Source organism: Tasmannia lanceolata, unplaced genomic scaffold (genome assembly GCF_043159265.1).
Source record: "Tasmannia lanceolata isolate RefF3 unplaced genomic scaffold, GAP_Taslan_0.1 ptg000003l, whole genome shotgun sequence".
NCBI classification, from domain to species: Eukaryota; Viridiplantae; Streptophyta; class Magnoliopsida; order Canellales; family Winteraceae; genus Tasmannia; species Tasmannia lanceolata.
Genome location: NW_027518680.1, coordinates 42,491,596 through 42,517,115, shown reverse-complemented (window position 1 = coordinate 42,517,115; position 25,520 = coordinate 42,491,596). Strand labels below are relative to the sequence as shown.

The following is a 25,520-nucleotide window of genomic DNA, read 5'->3' as shown; positions in this document are numbered from 1 at the left end:
ACTATGCCCTAACGCTTTTGAGAAAATATCATCATGTACAAATGAAACAGTGATTTGGACTATTCTTGAAAATTTTTATGGGAAAAATAGTAGTCTCTCTTCAAATGATAAAAATATTGTTGTTGAGCAAAAAGAGACTCTACAAAAATCTTTTGCAAATAAAAATTCTTCAAACATTCAATTTTCGATTTGGAAAAACAAATTAAAAATTTGAATTCGAAAGTTAATAAATGCTTGGAAAGAAATGATAAATTAAGTCATTTGAGCAAAATTTTGATAAAAAAAATGATGACTTAATTAAAAAGTGCATTAGTCTTGGAAAAGAAAATGAAAGCCTTGAAAACATAAACAATGATTTAAATGGAAAATATAAGAATGTTTATGTAAATGAAGAACAATTAAAAGCTAATTTATCTCAACAAACAAATTTCTTTGAAAGCCAATTGAATGAGATAAAATTAGTAAATAAAGAACTCTCTTTAAAGAACCAAAGATTACAAGAAGATAAAGACAAACATACATGTTCTTATATGTTTTCTTGTGGTTCTAGTTGCTCATCATCTACCCACTCATATTCATGTTCATATTGTGGTAGATTGTGGTTTCACAAATCTAGGTGCAGGCTTAGATTTGTGAAATCAAACAAGTTTGTGTGGATAAGAAAAGATACACTTCCACACACAAACTTGGTTGGAACCAAAGTAATTTGGGTTCCAAAATCACCATTCAAATTCTTTATTGAACACTTTGGTTGAATGGGTTGTGCTTAAATTGCTATATCATATGAATTCTCTCTAGATACTATCTCAATGTTGCATTCATTGTATCTAGATCACATGTGCTTTAATGATATATCATTTTATAATTAAGCATAGATACATATCATTAGTCATATTTTTAATAGAATGTATCTTTACTTATTGAGCTTCATGATCACATCATATATCACATATAGTCTATAAAATAAGAAATTATCTCTTTAGACTATATGTTGTGCTTTGTGGAAATTACTTTAGTAAAACCCATCTAAGTACAAAAACACACACATATGCACTAAGCATCCACAATCAGATGAGCTAACATGTCAGATATTGCTAGACATAGATCAAACAAGTGTCACATTTTGTATCTAGCAAAATCCATCAAAAACTCATCCAAAGAACTTCATGAAAACATATGTCCAATCATCCACTTGAGCTTAAATGTTGAAAAAATAGAAATGAATTTTTAGATGTCCTCACATAGCTTAGGGATCAAGTATACATGTCCATTAGAATCCCATAAAAGGAAGAAAAATAGGAGAAAATCGATTTGTCCACAAAATCCCTTGAAAAATATCAAGAAATTGAAAATTGGGATGTGGCGGTTGACTGAGCCTCGGAGGGCGACCGCAAAAGGCAATCTGGACAAAAATAAAATCTAAACAGGTTAGTCGCGGCGGACGACCGCTTGAACCCGATCGACCGCCGATGGTCAAAATGAGAAAAATAAAAAAGGGACAGGCGGGTCACGGCGGGCGACCGCGATAGCCCGGTTTACCGCAACGGTCGAAAACTGCGTTTTAAAGGGTGACCACGAGTCATTTCTAACTTTCGCAGCTCATTTCTTCTCCTAGGGTTTTCTTCCTTCCTTGATCCTAAGCCATTTTCGGTGGAAAATAATCAAGATTAAGGCATTCAAGTAAGTTTTGATCCATCATTCTTCTATATTTCTCATTTTCTCATCTTCTTCCTTGATTTCATCCATATAATCGTTCCATTCTATTTCTTATTTTTTCTCTCGTCATTTTCTCCCACAAATCACTCATTTTCCACGTGTTCCCATTCTCTTCATCCATTCTCATCATCCTTCTCAAGACCCTCTTGATTTCTTTTTGATTCTTCACGTTTCTCTCAAAACCCTAGAAATAAAATGTCAAGGAAAACCTTAGCTCAAAAAGGGAAGCGAGCAAGAACGGAACCGGAAGATGAGATGTTCCCCACCTGTAGACACCCCAATTTGACCGTGCCCTAAACCTTCCATTTTTGTGCAAAACCCCATCAAATCAATGAGTTAGGACCCCAAACTTCACCCTAAGCTAGGTTAGGGTCCCAGCTAGGTCCCTGCAAAATTTTGTTGAGATCCGAGCATGTTTGACTAGCAAATGGACCGAGATTGTGTCGTGGTGCAAGTTCAGAAAGAGGGTGAATGTATCCTGAGAGGGGGGCGAATTTATCCTAGAACGGTGCAATCTAAATCCGAATGGGAAACAAAAAATCGCGCGCCTTATCAAAATTTCCGCCAAATGTGCGCCCATCAACTTGAAGTGCCAATATCAATTCTCCTCTTTGCCTATAAATAGCAGCTAAACCCCTCATTTTTTTATGGATCTAGGTTTTGCTAGCCGAATTAGAGAGAGAGAGAGAGAGAGAGAGAGAGAGAGAGAGAGAGAGAGAGCGAGAAAAATAAGGAATCCCTAATCCATTCTCTGTTTTCCTTAATCATCTCTCCGGCGAATTTTGTCGAATTCCGGCCAAGCTTTGTTTTTATCCTCTTTCGAGGTTGCTGTGTTCTAGAGCAAGATCATTTTTCTCTTGTTTTCTCATCCTTTTCTGCGAGATTCAAGCTTTGAACGGACGTTTGGTTCTACACAAGTTTTAATCGTTAGTCAGTTGTTGAGAAATTCTTTACAAGTAAGTTATCTTACTTATATTATAGATATATATGCATGATCTAATTTTCTTTATGTTCCGCATGATTTTTTTTTATGATTTGGATCTGTTTGTGTGTGGATTCAAGAATTAATTTTGGAAATAAGTTTAACTTCATGTTGCTTCACGTAAGTTCTATAGGTTTAATCTTTTCATCTTAAAAAGAATTGCAAGTTTAGACCTAATTCATCTTCTCAATAGGTTATTGTGTTTCTTTTCTTGGATTTTGAATTATCAAAACCTAAAATTCATAGTTCTTTGGTTAATAGAGCCCTAAGTTAGAAACTTTTTAGAATTTTTTTTTAGCCATAGAATGTAAATCCGAATTTCTATTTTTTAAATCTATCTATATAAAGAAAAAGGTTTCAGATCAGAATAATTTTTACAGGCAATATAGTTTTTTTTTTTTTTAACACTGCTCATTTTGGCTTAGTTTCTGTGATTAATCATTCCTCTGATGTGAAAGTGCTATTGCGGTTTGATTCCTTTACTTGATTTAGTCCAGATTTAGGGATTGCAAAATGTGGAATGACGTGTTAATTTGATTTTATTGGGAGTCTTGAGTATATAGAAAATATTTGCAAAATCTCTTAGTTCAATCCAGTTCAAAGTCACGTGTATATATTTCTTCAGCTATGTATTTTTCACTTCCTTGTTAATCCAATAAGGCCGGAAATTAGCCTTACATGATATTTCAAAATTCGCAATTATGTAATGATTTGATTGAATACTAGAGTGTGAAATTTTGAATATGTTCTTCTCCGTTTTGGTGTTCATATACTTTCGTTGTTAGGGTTGAGGAATATGTCAGCATAAGAAAACATGATTAGAGTAATGTCATTTCTCTTGGGATAATAGTAGAAATCTATGCTCACACCTTCATATTTTGATAACACTGTCATAATGCTTTACGTTCATCATTCTCAATTTAAATTCCAGATGTGTTAAATAGATATTTTCTGTCATTATGTCGGTAGAGTCATGTCCCCTGGTATGGATTGCTCTTGCACATATATAGTCAGGTGATCTTCCCTTTTCTTTGTTAATTTCTAGTTTGAATGGAAATGGTGCTTGCTATGAGGATATGTAGCCTGCAATTTGTTTGCTTGAGGGCCCTACATTCATTAAAGTGAAGTATTATATAAGCAAGGTATTACAAACATTAATAGCTAGGCTTAGTTCTCATCTTTCTCAATTTCTTGTGCCTCCTCTTCTGAGAAAATGGATCCAATGTCAATACAGTTTAGTTAGTAAAAGTATAAAATGTGAATGCTTTGTTTCTTTTAGAAAAAACATTGAGGGGTTCAGGTGATGAATATTGTTGTGGCTGATTAAATTTTTTTTTTTTTAAGTTTCTTTGAAGTATACTGAACTAAAGATTTTATCTATTGCCTGCAACATTTGATCATTTTGTGAACAGGAGACAGTAGGGGCATTTGTTACAAACTAAACAAGATTTTGATAATGCCATTATTTGAATAACTAATATTTGCGCTATCACTTTGACATAGGCACAATTATTACTTTTGTCTGTAAGTAACCTTCTTGTTATGGAGTGTTATCTCATTTTGTTGGTTGAAGAACAATAGTATTTGGTCTCAATTTGGCATCATTTTTAATGATAGTTAGAATAATGAGAGGTCTACTCTTGCTTTGGATATTAGCCTTATTTAGTCTTGCCTAAAAGAGCTTGGAATCTGTGAAAAAAATGATATTGGGTTTGGTTATGTTACTTTTGATTAACATTCATACAATTGGTTTTAGTAAAATTGCAAAGTATATATGTTTTAATTGTCAATAGTACTGTTATGCTTTAGCAATTACAACAATGGGTAAAGAATTTATGTTTAAGCCATAGGACCCTGTAGGTTCTTCATGTATGCTACACTACTATGACCATTCATTTTGAATTATATAGAGGTTATCTTCATCAGCATGAAAATGAGTAGTAAAATGGTGGAGAAGCCAAGTGGTAGAATGCCCTAGATAGCAGATTCCTGCTACAATGTGGATTTAGTGGTACGGTTCAGGTAGAACTTTGACATGCAAGCTCTACTAAATCTAATCCCAATTAGGTTTTGAAATCACTTTTCAAATAACATGATTAATTCTGGATACTTCTAGAAAAAGTGGACCTTTCAAATTTTAAAGAAGCTAAGTTCGTTACATTCTATTCACATTTAGTAAAGGGTCTTAGCACCTATAACTTCTATTGGATATCAGGGCATACATAGGAACTATTCTGTTTGACTCTCTTGATGAACTTTATTATATTAAAATGGAAGAGCCTGAATTAAATATTTCTCTATATAGTACAAAAATGTTTTTCTTCAGTATTATCATTAAGATCTTCTTGATTGTTATTTTTTTAGTAGCTTGTTTTTAGTATAATAATGCCATGATGAATTATCTGATCGACTAATTGTATGAGATTGTTTGGGCCTTTAAGAATGTCTTGTGTATTTTCTTTATATGTATAATGTGTATTTTGACTATGTATGTTCAGATAATATAGAAGTAATTAGTAGATTGAATGGCAGGATTATATTATTTCATTCACAGGTCATGGAAACTGGTCATATAGTTATTAAGTTGCAAAGTTTAGAAAGAGTTTATTTTAAAAATGAGAGTAATACATTGTAATTTAGATAAATATACTTGTCAGTATTTTTTTTAGAATGATCATGGTTTATATGATTCTTACAATTAATGCAGCATTTGCTTGTTTTGGACAGTATACTAAAAGTTGAATGATTGATTTCATATTTTGATTTTGGCATTCCTCTTTTATTCATCTCTTTAGAAGACTGCACTAATTTTTAGATATGTGATCTTTAGGGGACTTGCACAGTCTCACTAGCACTCCCCTCTTTTTTTGAGAAGACTAGCCCAGTCTTTTAGACATTCTTAGGCATTAGTCTTTCCTCATTGCAAGGGCGATGAAAGAGTCATCTAGAGCCCCCTTTTAGGAGACAAGTTATGTCTCTGAAGAGAAAGTCGTATCCTTTGGAGACAGGTTTTTGTCTCATAAGTGATTCAACCCTTTAGAAAACTACCCAAGTCTCACGAATTGTACCCCCTATTATTTGAAGACCAACTCGGTCCATTAGTTGCCTAGTCCAATCTATCATTGCAGGGGCAATGATAAGGATACTTGGAGCCAACCTCTCTTTTAGGAGACTTGCCTAGTCTTATTAACACCCCTCCTTGTCTCCCATTTCTCTAGAAGACATGCTTTGTCTAAATAGCACCCCCTCTTAGAGTCATTAGGCTGAGAGCTAGTCCATTAACATAGGAGTCTGTCCTTAGCTAGAGAGTCAGTCCTTCTTTCAGGAGTCTGTCCTATCATCATAGGGGTTAGGATTTTGTCCAACCTCTCATCAAGTCATGTGATTTTATCCAAATCCTGCAAGGTATAGGATGCTGTCCAACCCTTGCAGAGATGTAATTCTATCTAGCCCTCCCCGCAAAGCATAAGATGCTGTCCAACCTTTGCGGGATATTAGAAGTCTATCCTACCCTTATGATGATAGGATTCCGTCATGTTGTGTCAAAAAAAAAAAAAACACAAAAACACTTGAAAAATATCTGAAAAACCAAGCATCTTAAAAGTCTTGAGTCATTAGGAGTGTAGTTTGGAGAATCTGTTTCCGAACTACGTTGGCTTGATCCCTTTCCACAAGGTATGTAGTGCAGCTTGGGATCCATATCCCAAGTCCAGCCAAACCTTTAAAAATAAACTTTTCAAACCTTCAAAAAATATAAAAATTCTTCAAAATCTTTTCAAAAAGATCTTCCCCTAGAGTTAGGAGTCTGTCCTAGATATTTGGGGTGTTTTAGAGTTAGGAGACTGTCCTATTTGTATTGATATTGTGTGTCTTGCTGTGTGAGTGTCCCTAGAGTTAGGTGGCCTCGAGTCATGGTCGGTTAGACATTTAGTCGAACCGATGGCTAGACTAGGAAGCAGATAGTCAGCCCATGATTTTCCTTAGGATGCACAGCCTAGTTACACATAAGATGTAGGGCCCACCTGCATTAGCTTAAGGCTAACCAACTTGCATTAGTTAGGGCATATAGAGAGTCCTAAAAATTACAATTCACTTGAACTTACGCGATCGTACAAAAAGCTTTAAAAACCAGTCGAGTCTAGTTGATCGAGTCTTGGATAGCGGTTCTAGATGGTTAGGCATCGTAGTTTAGAATAGGTCATCGAACTACGTTAATTCTGATTCTTCCCAAGGCCGGGATACGTAGAGCAGCCAGGATGGATGGCCATCTTGGTCCGAGTCAAGTATTGCATTAGAGTCTTAGGATTCGTCGTGTCGAGTTGTGTGTGGAGTCAGGTTATGATGTGTGTTTTGTTGTATTTTCTTACTTTCTTGTGCAGAACTTATACCTTTAGCTGTAGTATGCATGCGTTTGCACACCAGAACTTAGACACCAATTAGGTATGACATTCATAACCTAACTATTCTTAGGTGACACTTCTCTCATTTATTTTACGTGTGCTTATTATTCATCTCCGAGACATGCATGATTAGATAGACGTCTTCTCGGAGATGGTGGGACACAAATACGGCGTCGCTCTCAGATATCGCCACGTGTCGTCCATGCACAAGTAGAGCCTAACCATCATGAAGAAAGGCGTTGGAAAACGGTAAAGACCATACGATAATGACACGTGTCGCCCTCTCACCGTCCAGGCCTCATCATCACAAGTTATGGAAGGAAATATCTTGCAAAGCCATGCGCCGGCGGAGCAGGGGGACGGCCCAATCCTGCAAAGGAAGGTTTTCTCTCCATAATGATGAAAAGGCCCGCGCACCTCCCTTTAAAAGGGAGGGAAAGGAAGAAGAGAGGGATCCACGTTTTTGGAAAGACTTCCCCCATTCTCAGCTCCCGCAAAACAACCGGAAAAAGAGGCGAGGCAACAACAGAGGAGACTAGGAACTCAATCCTACTCTCCCTGCTAGTCCCCTCCGACCCCCTCATCTTCGCACCCAGAAAAGAACCCGCGCCTTCGTCCTTGTAACCCTGATCAAACCCCTTCTTCTTCTTACTGTCCTTTATATTGATTGGTCGAAGGATCTGACTTGGGTGTCGAAGGGGTCGTCCGGGACCCACCCCGGACCCCCTGACCCCCTTTGTTTGTGATTGCAGACCCCGCGGAGGCCCTCTACCGACCGCGCGATCACAGACCCGGATTCAGACGCCATCATATTGGTGCCATCCGTGGGACTCGTCGAGTACTGAACGCCTTATGGCGATAAGAAACCACACCCAACAGCAAGAAATAGGGGTAATGACCAGGAGTCAGGCTCAGCGCGCACAAACCCACACCTCAAGCTCCCGGGAGCCCAACTCACCGCTCTCGGGCCGACACCAGCCCTCCTCCAACACACCGCAGATGGTCCCCACCATGGAAATGTTCAACAAACTCCGCCGAGAACCACTCCAACGCTTGCCTCCGCCGGAGCCTTCCGCCCCAGGAAGGCCCCTGACAACGCAGGACCAGACGGAAGCCTACGACGAAGGTGACGAAGAGCGGCCGGGAGAGCGTCATCCCCGGCGCAGATGAGCACCGCTCCGCCGGACGCCGTCCCCATCGGCAAATAGCCCTTTGCCCCCCACGGCCAGGGGACACTTCCAAGACAACGGGAAGCAAGCTACGCTAAGCCGCGCTCCCCCTGCCCGGGCTGCTCATTTCCATTGACCGCCCCCAGCCCGGGCAGAGGAGGTAGCAACCTCATCGCAACCCCCCAGCATGGATCCAATAGCCGACCTGCAAAGGCAAATCCGAGAAGTAAAACTGGAAATGAAAAAGCCCTACGCCCACGGCATCCTCGACGAATGGGAGAGGGAAACGGCATCCCCGTTCACCTCGGAGGTCTTAAAAACCTCAGCAGAAGCAGGAATAGACCTCTCCCGTTTCGGTCTGTACGATGGAAGCACAGACCCCCTCGAGTTCCTTCAAACTTTCAAAAGGGTAATGACGCTCCGGGGCGTGTCGGATGGATTTATGTGCAGAGCCTTTGCCTTCCTGCTAAGAAAGACCGCTAACGACTGGTACATGAGGTTGGAGCCCGACTCCATCGCATCCTTCCACGAATTCGGAAGGAGGTTCAGTGCAAGGTTCGCCAACAACCGCCTCCGCCAAGGAAGAAACGAGACCCTAAGAGACTTCATGTTAAAATTCAACGCCGAATTGGCCCAGCTTTCTAACATGGACGTCCAAATAGCAGTTGCCACACTGAAGCATGCCACCACCAACCCGAATCTCAAGCTGCATCTTACCCTCAAGCCACCACGGGACCTGCAGGAACTAGAATCAAAGGCTGACAAGTTCGTACGAGCAGAAGAAGCCTGCCCCCGAGAACAGTGCCAGGCCGACCCCGATGAAAGAAGGAGCAACGACGGCCGAAGGATCATGAGGCCACGGGCAGAGGAAAAACAGGAGAGCCGGAACCCCGTCCCCGTCTTCGAGAGACTGGGAAGCGCCCCACTAAAGGTTCCCCTCTCCCATGTCCTACTAGCTATCAGAGATCAGGGTCTCCTAACCCCCCCAAGAGAATGGCCACGGACCCAAAGAAGCGGTCCACCAAAAAATTCTGCGAATTTCACGGGGACCACGGCCATGAAACTGACCATTGTTTCCACCTCCGCCTCCAGCTAGAAAAGCTGGCCGAGGAAGGGCACCTAAATCAATATCTCAGGAGCCCTGGCGAAAACTTGCACGCGGTCCAACATCTGCCCGATGAGCCCAAAGGCAGGCATCAGTCACACAGTAGGCGCCGGTCCAGTAGCCGCCGCCGATCCACAAGCCGACACCGATCCCTGAGCAGGCATCACTCCCGAAGCAGACGTCGATCCTGCAGCAGACACGACACACGCCGCCACCAGCGCCCCAGGAAAGAAGAAACCCCCAAACAACCGCAGGCCCGTGAACCACCTACCATTATAGGAAAAATCAATATCATCACGGGCAGGCCGGCGGCGGGAGGGCTGACGACAGCCGGTCAGCGAGCGTATGCAGAGTGGGTGTTCTCCATGGAAATGCCTTCCAAAAAGGCCCGAAAAGATCCGCCCCGTGAAGATCAGATCATCACTTTCTCCAACGAAGACCTCGACGGACTACAAGTCCCGCACGACGACGCACTGGTCGTCAGGCTAGTCGTCGCCAACTTCGACATAGGAAAGATTATGGTTGACACAGGAAGCTCCGTCAACGTATTACACCTCGGAACCTTCGAAGAAATGAAACTTGGCAAAGAGAGGCTAGGACCCGCAGAGTATTCCATCTACGAATTCTCCGGGGCGTCGGTACGGGTCAATGGCAAAATCGACTTACCCGTGACCTTTGGGACGTACCCCCTCCAAAAGACCATCCTGACCACCTTCATGGTTGTGGATATACCTTTCACTTACAGCGCCATCATTGGGCACCCCGCTCTAAAAGATTTAGGAGCAATAGTCTCCACCCCCCAGCTCAAGATGAAATTCCCCACTCCAACAGGAGTAGGGGAGGTCCGGGGGCAGCAGATGATAGCACGCCAGTGCTACGCAGCGAGCCTAAGAGGAACCAACGCCCCAGCCGAAAACTTCATGATCGGTAGTGAAGACCCCCGGCAACGGGCCCGCATGATCAGAGGAGAGCCCGCTGAGGAGCTAGACTCCATCCCCATATCCCAAGATCAGCTGGAGAGACAAGTCCGGATCAGTTCCCTGTTGAAAGGCACCTTGCGAGACCAAATGATAGACTTCCTCAGAGCCAACAAAGACATGTTCGCATGGTCCGCTAAGGACATGCCCGCGATACTTAAGGAGTTGGCCGTTCACAGATTAAACATGAATCCCACCCTCAAACTCGTCCGGCAGAAAAAGAGGGACTTCGCGGTAGAATGACAAGCTCACATAAAAGCCGAAGTGGAGAAACTACTACAAGCCGGATTTATCAGAGAAATCCGGTATTCCGAGTGGCTGTCGAATGTGGTCATGGTCAAAAAAGCCAGTGGGGACTGGCGGGCCTGTATAGACTTCACAGACCTAAACCGGGCCTGCTCAAAGGACCCCTACCCCCTCCCGCGCATAGACCAGCTCATCGACGCCACATCCTGGCACGAACTCCTCACCTTCTTGGATGCCTTCTCGGGCTACAATCAGGTGAAGATGAACGAACCAGACATCCCGAAAACAACATTCATTACCGATCAGGGCGTCTATTGTTACACCGTCATGCCCTTCGGGTTAAAAAATGCAGGCGCTACCTACCAGCGGCACGTAAACAAGCTCTTCCGGGCACAAATAGGAAGGAACGTGGAGGTATATGTCGACGACATGCTGGTGAAAAGTTTGGAAGCCTCCAAGCACATCTCCGACCTTCAAGAAACCTTTGACACACTGCGACGGGCCCGGATGAAGCTGAACCCCGCAAAATGCGCCTTCGGGGTGACTTCTGGGAAGTTCTTAGAATTCATGGTTAGCCAGAGAGGCATTGAGGCCAACCCCGAAAAAATCCAGGCCATCCTGGACATGGAGTCCCCGCAAACAGCCATATAGGTATAGAGGCTCGCAGGACGAATCACCGCCCTCGGTCGTTTCATGCCCAAATTGGCCGAGAAATGTCAGTCGTTCTTCAAGCAACTAAAAAACATACTGGAATTCGAATGGACCCCGGCCTGCCAAGAAGCCTTCGACGCCTTGAAACAATACCTTCAGACACCACCCGTAATCGCCAAACCCGAGCCAGGGGAAGAACTATTTTTTTATCTGGCCATCAGCCCCACGGCGGTGAGTGCGGTATTGGCCAAGCAAAGCGACAAGAAGGAACACCCGGTGTACTATGTGAGCAAGACTCTCCACGGTGCGGAGGTCTGGTACCTAAACATAGAGAAATTCGCCCTCGCAGTCGTCAGCGCCGCCCGGAAACTCTGCCCCTACTTCCAGGCCCACCCCATAGTGCTTCTGACCGACCAGCCCCTAAGGAGAATTCTCCAAAAACAGGAGACATCGGGCAGGATGGTAAGCTGGGCCGTTGAGTTGGGAGAGTTCGACATACAGGTCCGACCGAGGCCGGCCATTAAATCCCAAGCCCTCGCTGACTTTATAGTGGAATCTACGGCCCCGGCCACGGAACCAGCAACAATGGAAAATGGCGAGGGCCCCACCGAACGGACAGCTCGCGAAGACATGACGCCAGACTCAGCAGAACAGAGCGATGAAATTCACTGGACCCTGCACGTTGACGGCTCAACAGGTAAAACGGGGCACGGGACTGGAGTGGTCCTCCACGGCCCCGAAGGATTCACGCTAGAATACGCCCTCCGGCTAGACTTCAAAGCCTCCAACAACGAGGCTGAATACGAGGCCTTACTGGCAGGACTAAGCCTAGCCACGGAGCTCGGCACAGGAGAGCTAAAAGTCTATAACGATTCCCAGCTCGTCGTTAACCAAGTAACGGGACATACGAGGCCAAAAGCCCCAGAATGAAGAGATACCTCCAGAAGGTAGAAGAAAAACTGCAGAGAATGGAGAAAGTTGAGATCCTCCAGGTACCGCGAGACATGAACAATCGAGCAGATGCATTGTCAAAAATGGCCTTCGGGAAAACCCATGACTTCGGCAGCGTGCTCACAGAGATACTGTCCCAGCCTAGCATCGATGAGGTACCAGTCTTGGACATTCAGCCAGGACCAAACTGGATGGACCCCATCATGCGATACCTGAAACACGGGATACTGCCCAAAGACAAGCTGGAAGCCCGACGCCTAACCGCAAGAGCCGCCCACTACGTGGTCCACGGGCCCAGGCTCTACAAACGGTCATACACATGGCCGTTTCTCCGATGCCTGGTACCCTCCGAATCAGAGTACGCACTACGAGAAGTACATGAAGGAATCTGCGGAGACCACGGAGGCGGCATGACTCTAGCTCAGAAAATCGTAAGGCACGGCTACTTTTGGCCTACGATCCTCAGGGACGCCAAGGAGTTCGTCAAGAAATGCAGCCCATGCCAAAGGTACGCAACCACCCCCCGTCAACCGGCCACACCATACACCGCGATGGCAGGGCCCCTGCCTTTCGCCATGTGGGGCATGGACCTGCTCGGGCCATTCCCAAAAACCTCCGGGGGGCACACGATGTTGTACGTCGCCATCGACTACTTCACCAAGTGGGTCGAAGTTAAAGCCGTGGAAAAGCCCAATTCAAAAGCAACGGAGAAGTTTTTCTATCATGACGTGGTCTGCCGCTTCGGCATTCCAAGGATACTTGTGACAGACAACGGACCCCAGTTCGCAAGTGCTGAATTCGGCAGATTCTGCGATGGCCTAAGCATTGAGCACCGTTTCGCCTCCGTAGCACACCCTCAAGCCAACGAGCAGGTAGAGGTAACTAACATAATCTTGCTCCAGAGCCTCAAGAAGCGACTAGGAGAAACTGGAAAGAACTGGGTGGAGGCACTCCCTAGCGTCCTCTGGGCTTACCGGACAACGCCACGGACCGCAACGGGGGAGTCCCCCTTTAGTTTGACTTTCGGGGCTGAAGCAGTCATTCCGTTGGAAATCGGCCTCCCCAACTTCCGCACGGAGAACTATGACGAACAAGGAAATTCCGAACTCCTCCGGAACACTCTCGATCTCGTGCTCGAGAAAAGAGAGCGGGCCCTCCTCCGAACCGCCTCCTACCAGCAAAGGGTGGCACGATACTACAACGCCCGAGTAAGAAGGCGCACAGTAAAACCCGGCGACCTAGTAATGCGACGGGCGGAGGTATCCGACCCCCGCAACACTGGGAAACTCGCGCCAAAATGGGAAGGACCCTACAGGGTCGTTCGAGCACTCCACCCCGGGGCCTATCAGTTAGAATGCCTCGACGGGACCCCAGTCCCTCGAAGTTGGAGCATGGATAACCTCCGACAATTTTACTAGTAAAAGGTAGGGTAAAGTCCGTGTTTTTCTTTTAAGATATGACGTATGTTTTGTTTGTTTTCCTTCTATCATTTCTAGAAACAAAGACATGTATTCCCCGCGGCAAATCAATGAAATGGCATTTCTATCTGGGCCATATGTGTATCTCTACTTTCCGGTCCACGATAAATAAAGGGCCGGAAAAAGACAGGGAGTGGGACAGAGGTAGCATCTGGGCTGATCCCCCCGAACATACCTGTAGACACCCCCATTTTGCTTTACTTTAATCAACAAAGAAGTTAGTGTTCTTGTTATCAGTCTTTTTCAGTGTTTTCCATTCCCGTGTCCGCTCCTGTTTTCTCGATCTTTTCGGTTATTTCTGTCATGTTTTGCGTTGTCCTGATAATTGTGGAGAGAGGTTGTTTGCAAGAATCCAAGCCAGGGGAGAATTTGGACCCCGTTGGTAGGCCCGCATTGAACATTTGCTTAGAGTTGGATCAAACAGGGGGCCCGCACATTGTTTTAATGAGAAATGAGTCTTGAATCTATTTCGATCTAGTGAATAAAGATGTCCATCAAGGGAGCAGTCAAGATCTCAGAGACGTCGTTTTAACAACCAATGTTGTTACGATCATCAAGTTGAGTTATTCGGATAAGCCTACAGAAACAATTTTTGAGGGGCAACCTGATCACATTGCGCCTAGCAAATGGATGGTTCGGATCATTACATGAAAGAATTTGGGGTGCCACCCTATTTTTAGTGTGACCCATCCCATGGGCGGTCCGGATTATCCTATGGGAATAATTTTTAGAGAACAGGTTATCTATAGAAGGGCCTCATCCATTTGGGTAATTTTGGATCATCTCATGGACGGTCATGATCATATGGAAATAATTTGGGGTACATCAAATTTGCATGGTGGCAGATCAAGTAGACAGCGGCACATCCAATTATAGCTTCAGCACGATGTGGGCCCAATATATATGCATTCTATTTTGATTTAGATTACATTCGATTGAATCATTTTATTCATATAAGGAACGCATGGCAGGAATGAGGCTTGAATGGCCGGTTGTGTCTAAATATATGTGTGGACCCAACTTTATGCTCAAAGCAGCAATCTTGATTGAAGAGAAGGTTTTCTTAAGCAAGTATACCGAAATTAAAGCATGCCCATGGTGCTGTTCGTTTTTTTTTAGGCATTGAGAAAAGCCAAAAGCAAAGTTGCTGTATTGAGTGGTCTTGAAAATAGCAAGTGGGTAATTTTAGATGGGATGGTATGGTAACATACCACTGGCATCAAGTTGAAAAAGGAACGTTCCCATTTGTTTTCCTTAATGTAAAGATATAGAGACGGCTGTGGAGGCAAGAGAAAAGGAGATGCTAAAGAAAAAAGAGATGGTGGCTCTGTTGGATAGAGAGGAACGACAGCAGCTTGGTGGGGGAGAGGTTTGCAAAGGGAAAAGAAGAGAAACAAAAGGCTCTCGGCCTCCTCGATCACCCGAGACTTCTACCCAATGAGAGGAGCGCTGTGTTGCTCCAAGAAAAGAAAAAAGAAGAACAAAGAAATAACAGAAAGGAGGAAAAGGATCTATCTCTCTTACCCATCTCCAGCCCAGCAAAATCACGATGGCTCTGTTTGTTTGAAACAAAAGAAAAAAAAACCTCACAGCAGCAGCCCTTGCTTTGACCCCCCCACAACCCTCCGTTTCATATCCTTCTCACCATCTCTCTGTTACACCCTCTCTCTCACTCACGGCAGCAGCCCTCCCTCTCCCCCACTCTGTTTTCTTACTCTCAATATCTCTCTCTCTCTCTTCCTCAATAGCAGAGAAGAACGAAGGAGAAACAACAGAGGATCTCTGTCTTTCAATCTCACCTCTCACCTTTCTCTATATCTCTCGGCATTCACCATCCGTTCACCCCTCAATCTTCTCATATCCCCACCTCCAACTTCCCCTCAACAGCAGCCCATATAAAAGAAAAAAAGAAAATAAAAAGCAAAAACAGAGCATCATTTTTCACGTTTTTCCCCTACACTCTGTTTTTTTTCGTTTTTTGATTTCGATCGTATATCTCTCTCTCTCTCTCTCTATATATATATATATATATATATATATCTCTTGAATTCTCTTCTCTCTCAGTTTCTCTCTGTCCCATTCTCTACCTCTCTCTCAACCACTCCCCTCATCTCCCTACCTCTCTGTCTCTTCACTCACCTTTCTCTATCCCTCTCGAACTCTCTATCTCCCTTAGTCTCTGTATGTCTCCCCTTCTCTTGGTCACTCTGTCTGTCCCACTCTTTCTATCACTCCCTCGAACCCTCCTTGCCAATCTCCCATCTATCTCTCTCTCTCTCAGTTACCTCCCTCTCCCATCCACAGTAAAAAAAAAAAAAAAAAAAAAAAAATTAAGAAGGAAGCGGAGCGGATCGAGCGGCGGCTGGGATTTTCGGATTTCTCGGCTCTCGGATTCTGCGGGGATCTCGAATACAGGTTGGTACCCCATTCTCGGATTTTTCCCGAATCATTCGGCATTTTTTATGAATTTTGCATGGTTTTTAGTATTTAATTAAATTTAATTCAATATTAAATGTGTGAACTAAAAATCATGATCTGCATGAGGGTTTCAAATCCGTTTCGTCCCAAAATTTAATACGATGTTCTACTTGAATAGAGTAAAATAACTGTCGGATCGGATCGGACATTGAATCGACGGTTTTTTAGAATTTGAGTGAAGAGTAGAATTTTATTTAAAATGTGGGTCGAGTAATTACGAAATTCGAAAAAATAGCCATCTCAGGATGATCTATTTTTTGGAATTTTAAATTTTTTTTGTGTTCATCACATCAGAACAAGGTTGGAGGACGTTTTCCGGAATCGTAATTTTCTCGAAAATCGTGTTTTAAAAATAGAAAACTCTTCAAAAATATCTTTTCGATGAAGAAAAATAAAATATATACTAAACGAATTCCAAAATTAATGAAATTTCGTAGGAAAATAATATAATGCTGATACATTCTACCATGAATTTGTGGGAATTTTTGGAATTGGTTTGGTATATCATTTTATACTTTCTTTGAAACTTATCAGATTTTGGGAGAATTTTTACTGACATCAGATCACAGATAAAATTCTCAAAAATTTTACAGTATTCTTATATTCAATATTTCTAGTTTCTGTAAAATTGTCAAGTGATTTAGAGCTTATTTCATATGGGATGTAGTGTTAATTCATAATCTGGGCTGAAAATTGAAAAATCTGAAACTGATAGTAAATAGTTTTCAAAATTCATGAAAATCTCACAGCATGCTATATTTACTCATATCTTATTTCTGTAGAAATTTCACTGAATTTAGATTTCTATTTCTAGTAGTTTCTGTGTTATTTTTGCAATCTGGTCAATTAATTGTTAAATCAAAATTAAATATGAGCTTAATGTAAAAATCTGTAAAAATCTTCCAGTAAGCTACATCTCATCATATCTTGCTGCTGTAGAAGTTTCAACTCATTTCGAATTCATTTGCAATGGTTTCCCTTGTAAAATCACTCATATGGTTTTAAATTGATAAAATTCATTGAAAATCCGAAATTAATTAAAAATCATCTGAAAATCTCTAAAGAACCTTAAATCTCTGTCACATATTAACTCCTTAATCCATTGAAACAGCAATCTTAGGATCTTTAGATTTCCCTGGAAAAATGGCCAGTGCATCCATAATCGTATCCCTATTGCACTCGATCTTTGACAATTTGAATATTTAAGCTATAGCACGTTGTTGGCTCCGAGGTTACTGTCCACGGAAATCCTGAGATATGCCAGGCAATAAGGTGCTATAACCTAAGTATTAAATTGCACAAGGAAAGAGCGCACGATTCCCTTCCTTGGATGCTATTCTGGGTCGAAATTGGTGAACCCTAGAACCATTGGTAATCCTTGAATGTCTAGAAACTGAAAAGCCTTGAAATCTGAAATTAACTAACTTCAAAAGCTGAAATCGATTCATCTTGTGTCTCTCGGAACCATTGGATTATGGTTTCCGTCGTAAGAACCATTAGAGCCCAATTTAGGAACACTGGTGTCGTGTCGTGTCGTGTCCTAAGTTTTAGGGAGTCTTAGGTTTTAGGGAGTCCTAGAGTTAGGAGTCCAGCCTCATCACGGACGCTTGCTATGGATAGCAACCGTGCCATAGGTCTAGTTACACTAGTCACCCAATCTTTCCCTAGGACAAGCCTAGTAAACTAGGATGTAGGCTAACCTGCATTAGTCTAAGGAACAACTTGCATTTAGATAAGAATCATATAGCATCTTAGATGAAATCCTAGGATAATAAAATCCTCAACTTGAATTAAATAACTTCTCTTAAAACTGTTGAAACAGTCAATCCCGTCTAGGTCGGTGTCTTAGTTGAGTTAGGCATAAGTAGCTTAGCTTAGGTGCACCGAACTACGTCGACTCTGATCCCAGTGAGGCTTGGGTACGTAGGCAGCTTGGATGTCTGATGGCATACCAACCGCGAGTCGGCACCACAACAAATTGTGGTGTTTTGTATATTAATTTTCTTGTAAATGCTTAATCAAATCACTTAGGATTTTTCATGAAATTAGAATTTTAGGAGAACTTTCACTTAGAATTAATCCAGACAAATTAAGAAATCAAGATACACATTTAGGATTCACATTGAAATTAGATCATAGGATGCATGTCCCGTAGTTAGCACATTAACAGAGAGTTGAATGAGCCATTTAAAATAAATTTAAAAGAGTTAGCTTTTGGAATCGAAGACCGATTATCGGGCAGGAATGGTGCATGTGGTGGATAAATCCCCATACCTTCCATTCTTGTAACCAGGTAGCGAGTCTAGATTTCTGGTTAATTTTGGGTCCTAGATCCCACATCTAGGTGGCGACTCTGTCAGTCTCTTTTGTGTAGAATTCGGATTGCCTTAGTGATCCCAAGTTCACATAAAAGATGAATTAAAATTGATAATAAAAATGCACACGCCAATCGCGTGGGTACGAGAGACGAAGAGAAGGCGTGGCGGCTCGCGCCCCACCCCTCTCGCGGGATCGGGTCCCACAATACCCTAAAACGCTCCCCATGAAAAAAAGACCTCCCCTTAAAGGGCAGGCGGGACCCATTAAACCCGAACTGATCACTCGAGGGGAAGATAGTCCTTCCACAAACAAGACGCCCCACGGGGTGCACTAGAAGTACTCTCGCCAACCAAGATTACAACTTAATGGCCCAAAGAGAACTACCGAAAACTCAAAGAGCCCACGGCGCATCATATAAAATAGAAATATATATATATATATATATATATATATATATATATATATAGAGAGAGAGAGAGAGAGAGAGAGAGAGAACGGTTCCTACACATATGTGTAGATAAGTTATCTACACACTAACTTAAAATAGAGTGGGGGCCACATTATTTGGGTGATCCAAACCATTCATTTTTAAGGCCCTCACATAGATAGGGTGTCCACAAAAAATCAGATCCATAGGATCATCCTAACCATTCGAACTGTGGAGACAAAAAATGGACTAATTTGTGAAGGTTTAAAGACATCCATTTTACCTCCACAAATCGTAGGGTTGGGATGATCCTATGGATCTGATTTTTTGTAGACACCCTATCTATGTGAGGGCCTTTAAAATGGATGGCTTGGATCACCCAAACAATGTGAGCCCCCACTGTATTTTAAGCTAGTGTGTAGAGAACTCTCTACACATATGTGTAGGAACCGTTTTCTCATATATATATATATATATATATATATATATATATACATAGTTCAAATGTTATTACAAACCCAGCGCGGAACCACAAAAAAAAGGGGGGAAAAGATAAAATCCAAAGGGCATCCGAGCATCACCGAGCCCCCTCAGAGGTCTCCGTGACTGCAGGAACTTCTAAGGCAACCACCTGATCCCCGACCGGCTTCGGTGTTTCCACTGGTGCCAACAAAAGATCCCCTGGAACGATTTCCTCGGCCTCATGCATCAACTTCACGAGAGGAAAGGAAGCATCGACCTCACGAACACACCGCCGGCATTCAGCAAAAACATCTATCTCAATATCCACACTGAATGAGGCCGCGGCCTTGAGAAACTCCTCGGAGTCGCGCAATTCCTCCCGCGCCTTCGCCAGCTCCTCAGCGTGCTTCCGTCGAGCCTCCACCAATTTACGTTCCGCACGTCTTCTCCCATCCACGGTTGTTCGGAGGTCTATCCGAAGTTGAGCAACAGTATCATCAAGCGCCACTTTTTCCGCCCGAGCCTTGTCCAAGTCCTCACTCAGCTTCCAGACTCCCTCCTCGAAAGCACCTATCTCAGACTCATCCTCGAGCAGGTACTGCACCATCTTCCTGGCATAGCTTTGAGACTGCAAAAAGCAAACCATTAGGAAATCTCCACTCGCGGTCTCAAAAGCAACAAAAAGGGAAAGCACAAGCCAGAAAACCGGCCACCCGGTGCTTACGCAGGACAGCGACTGAAGGTACCCAGCCCCCAGGGCCCTGCGGCTGAAGCCTTCTAACTCATCCTCATCGCCAGGGAGGGCGGCCATCAGCGCCACTTCCACCCCGACTCGAGGATTCCCAAGGATGCTATCCTCAACACCAACCTTCCATTCGGGCTTAAACTGTTCCCCTTGCGCCCGGTAGCACTGAAGAGGAAGCTCCATCCACTCCAGAAGCAGCTTGGTCATAACCGACCCTTCCAGATGACTCGGCATATCCTCCGTAAAGGTTGGAGGATGGGCCACACGGCCGGTTTTCCCCTGTTTAGCGCCAGGAGGGGCAACCCTCTTGGTGGGAGGCTCCAACTCCGGGTGAGGAGACCTTGTCGTGCCCTTTTCTCCGACCGATCGTCCAGAGGAGCTAGACGACGCGGATACAGGAGGCCTAGTTTGCGACCGGTCCAGCCTGGCCGCGGCCATAAAATCAGAGGGAATCTTCCTGCGGCTCACCAGACCCTTCGTCGCCGCCGCGATCCCCTTTCCCCTGCCAGCATCACTGGAAGAAAACATACCTGCTGCCAAAAGCAGGAGAACAACGACCACTCAGAGCAAAGGAAAACAACAACAAAAAATACATGCTCAAGGCACATATGAACAAACCCAGGGAAAAAAGCTCACCGCGGAGACTGGTGGAGCTCTCCCCCATTTCGTCGCCCGTACAGCGGGCCCTCCTCTCCAAAGTTCCAAGCAAACCAAGCCTCTTCAAACCCCTCTCCCATCTAAACTCGGAAACATCGATAGCCTCCCGAGACGAGCTTCCCCAAGTCAAACTTACTACAATCGGACTCGTCAGGGAGGGACTTCCTTCGCCACTCAACGGAGCGTCTCCAAGAGCGAGGAAAGCCCCAACCAGCGTCTGACGGAGGGATAATGAACACATACTCCTCCTTCCACCTTTTAATGGAAGAAGGCAAGTTCGCCGCAATTTTCACCTGCAGACGCTGGGTCAGATACAACCAGCTGTCCTCCCCCTTCACCAGCGGAAACCTAATCCCTGCCCGAAAAGCCTTCACATAGAAAGCTACCTCTTCCTCCGTGATACTCTCACACACCCCCTCCGCAGAGGAAGGAACCCTAATCCCATAATCATCAGGAATGTGAAACTCCCTCCTAATCTTCTCCGTCGCCCATTCACCCAAAGTATTCCTATAACACGTCACCCGACCAGGACGGATAACGGCACCAGACCGAATGTCCCTAATCTCCGCCTCACGAGCGGAAGAGACTTGAGTAGGAGATTCCAAGGGAGCGGCCCCCAACGATGATCCAGGAGCCCCGGAGCTATTCTCCGACTCCCTGGGCAGCTGTACATCTAAAGAGTCACCGCCCCCGCCCCTTACCAACCACCTCCTTTTCCTTGGCAGAGCCATCTCTACTACTTCTACCGACTCGGAAGACAGACTCTAAGAACCGGTTGCGACAGACATCGTAAAATAATCAAATGCCGGACGGAATAAAAAGCAAAGAACTCACCAGGGCAGAAGAAGTTGGTGAAGAGCAACACGTAGAAAAACCCCTGCAGAAGAAAGCCCGTTTCACCCAAGGAAGACGAAGAAATAAGACAAAAATGAAATCCCCAAAAAGGCTTTAAAAAGAAGAGCTAGGATTTCGACACACGTCGATTGATCTCCCTTTCCTTCCTTCTAATCCGATGGGATTTGCACACGTGGCGCCGATTGGGAAATTCGAGGGAACTGCCAAAAATCAAAGCGCCATACCCCCAAATGAAAAGACGTTGCTACCCCTGCCGCTAAGTGACTTCCCCAGCAAGCCATCCCTAAATTTTTCTCACCCAAGGGGAAGGAAGGGTCCAGACGGAAAATACCACGAACGGTCGAGAAAAGCTCGAGACCTATCACAAGGGCCCGGCGTACAATTCCACAAGATGGGAAATACCACGTACGGTCGAGGAAAACTCGGAACCTATCTCAAGGGCCCGACATACAATTCCACAAGATGGAAAATACCGCGTACGGTCAAAAAAGGCCCGGGACCCATCACGAGAGCCCTGCATACAATGCCACCAGAAAAAAATAATAGATCAAGCTCAGCGAAAAGGGCTCGAGCCGCACGGCAAAGGCCCGGTCTTACTACCGCTCCGCTCGAAACATTACGGCTACTATGCAAAGGGAAAGGAAGCATAAAGCACAAGTCGTAAACACTGAAAAAAAGAGAGCCATTCATAACCATTCCCTTCCGGCCCACAGGCCTACAAAAAAAAAGGGGGGAGGGGGAGAGTAAAGACAAAAGATAAGGGCACGCAGGCCCGGGCCCCCAAGACCCCCAACAACGACAAAAAAAAGAAGAAAAGAAAAACCCCTCCAAAATCGCACTCACCCCATGTGGGACCCGATCCCGCGAGAGGGTCGCGAGCGCGTGAGGCGTCACGCTCTCTCTTGGTCTCTCATACCCACGCGAATGGCGTTTGCTTTTTATTAATTATTTTAATTACCCAACCAAGTAGGCAGCAACCAAGCCATAGGGTGCAAACAAACGTGCAACCACATAAGGACAGGGGTAAGCCGCCGAGCCTAGCAAGGTGTGATTTAATTCATCTTTTCTGTGAACTTGGGATCACTAAGGCAATCCGAATTTCACACAAAAGAGAGTGACAGAGTCGCCACCTAGATGAGGGATCTAGGACCCATAATTGACCAGAATTCTAGACTTGTTACCTGGTTACGAGAATGGAAGGTATGGGGAGTTACCACCACATGCATCATTCTTGCCCGATAAGCGGTCTTCAATTCCAAAAGTTAACTCTTTTGAATTTCTTTTCAATGGCTCATTTAACTCTATATTAATGTGCGAACTATGTGACATGCATCCTAAGATCTAATTTCAATATAATTCCTAAATGTGTATCTTGATTTTCTTAATTTGTTTGAATTCAATTTAAGTGAAAGTTCTCCTAAAATGCTAATTTGAGGGAAATCCTACATATTTTAATTAAGAATTTATAAGAAAACTAATATACAAAACCCCACCATTTGTGTGTGGGGCCGAATCGTGATTGGTATGCCATCAAGCATCCAAGCTGCCTACGTACCGAAGCCTTACTGGGATCAGAGTCGATCGTAATTCGGTGCACCTACACTAAGCTAATTATGCCTAACTTATCTAGGATACCGATCTAGACTGATTTGACTGTTTCAACAGTTTTAAGAGAAACTATTTAGTTCAAGTTGAATCTTTTATTATCCTAAGACTTCATCTAAGATGCTATATGATCCTATCTAAGTGCAAGTTGTCCCTTAGACTAATGCAGGTTAACCCGCATCCTAGGTAACTAGGCTTGTCCTATGGGAAAAGGGATAAGTAGTGTAACTAGATCTATGACTCAATTGCTAATAATAGCAATCGGTCGTAATGAGGCTGAACTCCGTAACTCTAGGACACCCTAAAACCTAGAACACAATAGGACACAAGTGTTCCTAAATGGGGCTCTAATGGTTCTTACGATGGAAACCGCAATCCAACGGTTCCGAAAGACATGGAGTGAGTTAGTTCAATTTGTTTAACTTGATGATTTTCGATTTCAAGGATTTTCAATTCCTAAACATCTAAGGAATACCAAAGGCTCTATGGTTCGCAAGTTTCAGCCTTGAATCGCAACCATGGAATGGAATCGTGCTCTCGACCCTCGTATAATTTAGCACGTAAGTTATAGTATATTATTGCCTGGCATATTTCTTAGGATTTTCGTGGACAGTGGACCTCGGAGCCAATAACATACTATAATTTACCCACTCCAATTATGCTAGATCAATCACAATTAGTATACGATTATGGTTACGATCTCGGCATCTAAATTATCCTAGCATGTTATTTTACAAAGGAAATCTATTACTCTTAAGATTTCTGTTTCAGATAGCTTAGTGATTGAATACATTATGAAAAAATTTAGAGTTCTCTGAAAATTTTCAAGGTGCTTTGAATTAATTTGGATTTTGAAATGAATTTATCACAATTGGATCAGATTAATGATTTTACAAAGAAGCCTATAGCTAATTAAGTTATCTGTTCCAGAAATTTTAAGATATGATGTATTCTTGAAAAATATATTCTGCTTTAAATTTGCATGATTTTAAAGATTGAAATTCGATGTTTAATTGATTTTCCACTTTCGGGTCAGATTGATGACATTACACTAACAAATATAGCAAATTAATTCCAAATCCAACCAAACTTTTATTAGACCATTCTCGGACAAATAGAAAATTATGAGAAAACATTCAGATATTATTTCGACAATTGTCTATTTTTAAAAGATGTATTCATGTTCTGGTCAGAGCAATTAAAAATCAATAACAAATACTAAAATATACCCAAAATTTCCGAGAAATTCACAACATGATTCTGACTGGTCATTTCATCTTGATACCCAATTTCAGATTTTAAGGAGTTTGTTTAATGATATGTCTTTCATATACATGACAATCAATGATTTTATCAAAACAATTCCAGTAAAAATAATAAATAAACTCCAAATCTTTTGAAACTTTTTGTATGATATTTGAACATTAAAAATCTACTGATGACTAAATTTCAATCAGTTTTGAATGGTTTTGTTATATGAACGATTTTTAGAACCATCAAAATCCTATTTCAGGGTATTATTTAAACGAATTTTTGAGCCATCAAAACAAATGAAATCTACTTGAATTTTTAGATTTTCAGTGCTATTTTAACCACATTAAGACTCAGAAAACATGTATTCGCAAAAAACCCTTGGTTTTAAAACACTCACTTTGTAAAAACGATTCAAAAGCCACTAGATATCCCAATCGGTTAAATACCCAATTTCTCATATAACGATTCATTTTTTTACCAAAATTGATAATTAAATAAACTGACCCATCAAAATCATGCATGATAGCTTTTACGAAAATCATGAAGAAAATAAAGAAGAAATGGCCCTAAGCATGCTTTTCTAGTTTTGATCTTACAAAAATAGAGGAACCTACCGTTGATCGCGCTCCTCGTCTCTAGGGTGCGTAAATCCGAGGTATACACTTTGTTGCACCCTTTTATACGTTCTAGAAAAACCCAAGAATCACCAAATGTGAGCCGTTTCGACGTTCAATCAAGAAGTGATGAAAGACAGCTTGCTCCACTAGAAGAAGAAAGAATGAGAGAGGTATGCACTTATCAGAGGAAAAGGAGAGGGCTGCAATTCTTGTGAGAAAGGAGAGAACCCAGAGTTGAGAGTTAATGAGAGAGGGTTCTGAGAGTGAGAGAGGGTTGTGTGAGTAAGAGTTATGAGAGTTAGAGAGAAGGTTCGGTCAAAGGTTCCTTTGGCAACCTTGTAAGCCCAATGGTTTCCACCTTGGCATTCCCATCTTATTTTGATGATTCCAATACACAAGTGATTTATGATCACTAATGTGTTTGAT

At 43.2% G+C, this 25,520-nt stretch overlaps 1 protein-coding gene across 1 annotated transcript; it reads left to right on the top strand.

Annotated features, from left to right (window-relative positions):
* The first annotated feature begins 12,826 nt into the window (after window positions 1-12,826).
* On the top strand, window positions 12,827-14,881 carry LOC143869785 (uncharacterized). The gene is made up of 2 exons (XM_077376343.1): window positions 12,827-13,327; window positions 14,795-14,881. The coding sequence occupies exons 1-2, from the start codon at window positions 12,827-12,829 to the stop codon at window positions 14,879-14,881; spliced, it is 588 nt and encodes a 195-aa protein (XP_077232458.1).
* The last annotated feature ends 10,639 nt before the right edge of the window (window positions 14,882-25,520 follow it).